A 1,252-nucleotide genomic window follows, 5' to 3' on the forward strand; every position below is an offset into this window, starting at 1 on the left:
GGGCATCGAGGAATTTTTTCATATTTTTGATAACCAAATGATCCTCGGATTCCCAGTGAAGCAGCACGCTCATAGATACTTGCTGAACCGTCTCCTGAATAGAATGTAAGCAGCACCGGCCATCAATGAATGCAGAACGATGATGCGAAAACGATGCACGTGTAAAGCACGTGGTGGACCAAAAATTGTGAATGGGTTGGCTTAGGACAACTAGTGACAAATCGTGCTGAGCAACCGGGAGCCCATGTACCATGTATACGGACGGACTATATGCACTCCACTCACAGATGACGTACTCCCATTATAGATGCGAAGGTCTGTTGAATAGAGTCGCTCAGGCAGAATTGTTTACTGGATATATTTCAACACGCAGTAGAACTATCTATTTATCATTGTATCGCAGTAAAGAATGAAGCACAAAAGATAAGGGGGACGATAAATAGCATCAAATTCCGTTACAACTACAGAGCAACCTTCTGTAGCACAGTGACAGTACACCACGAAGCAACTCTCCAATCAGCCCTTGGTTCTGTCATAATCTGGTCGGACTCACCGTTTTGCGGAGCAACTGTTGCTTAAAAAGGCAACCGATGGTCAATCGAAGGAAACCACACAGGTAGGTAAAAGATGAAGTGTTCAGCTGCTCAGCCAAATGAATAAGCAAAGTGTCTCCAGGAAGCTGTCCCAATTGGCGCTCCGGAATAAATGCGCATACCTGTTCTCCCATATATCTTGAGGTCATCGCAATGAGAAACGCTTCCGAGACTACAGCATTGCCTCGTCAGTTTTTGCGAATGTTCACCGACAGTCGATCCCAAAAAGATCGAAGCCGGTCGCTGGTTGTTCGGTTTTCACCAACCTCATCAGTAGTGTTGAACGCAACTGCACTCAGATTCAGACATTTTCACACGCAGAGTCTACTAGGCATTTTTTCCACTTGATATTTCCGGATCTTGATTGCAGTCTTTTTGCTTCGCTCCTGAACAGCTAAACTGAACTGGTGTCGTCTCACATCATCCTTCGCACCTATTCCTGGTGTTTTTTTTGGTATGCTAGGATTTTGTCCATCTGCTTCGTAAGTCTACTTTCCATTGTCCCCATCTTATTCAAGCTGCCGAAGTTATTGTCACCCTGCCGGGTAATTGAAAGCACTGCTTTCGACACAACTATCGTACCACGTGTAGGTCACAAACAAGTTCTAGCAGCTCCAGTTGCGTTCACCACCGATACAGGAGACGGGGTGTATTGGAGT

The 1,252-nt window shown here is 45.4% G+C and overlaps 1 protein-coding gene across 1 annotated transcript in view; it reads right to left on the reverse strand.

Moving 5' to 3' along the window:
- The window catches only part of T265_10905 (hypothetical protein), a gene marked incomplete at both ends in the record, with an annotated part of 56,876 nt that extends 56,149 nt beyond the window's left edge, over window positions 1-727 (reverse strand). The window contains one exon of the mRNA XM_009177418.1: window positions 554-727. Within this exon, the coding sequence (XP_009175682.1) occupies window positions 554-727 (174 nt within the window). The remainder of the gene's footprint in view (window positions 1-553) is intronic.
- Between the last annotated feature and the right edge of the window lie 525 nt (window positions 728-1,252).

Source organism: Opisthorchis viverrini (genome assembly GCF_000715545.1).
Source record: "Opisthorchis viverrini unplaced genomic scaffold opera_v5_418, whole genome shotgun sequence".
Classification (NCBI taxonomy): domain Eukaryota; kingdom Metazoa; phylum Platyhelminthes; class Trematoda; order Opisthorchiida; family Opisthorchiidae; genus Opisthorchis; species Opisthorchis viverrini.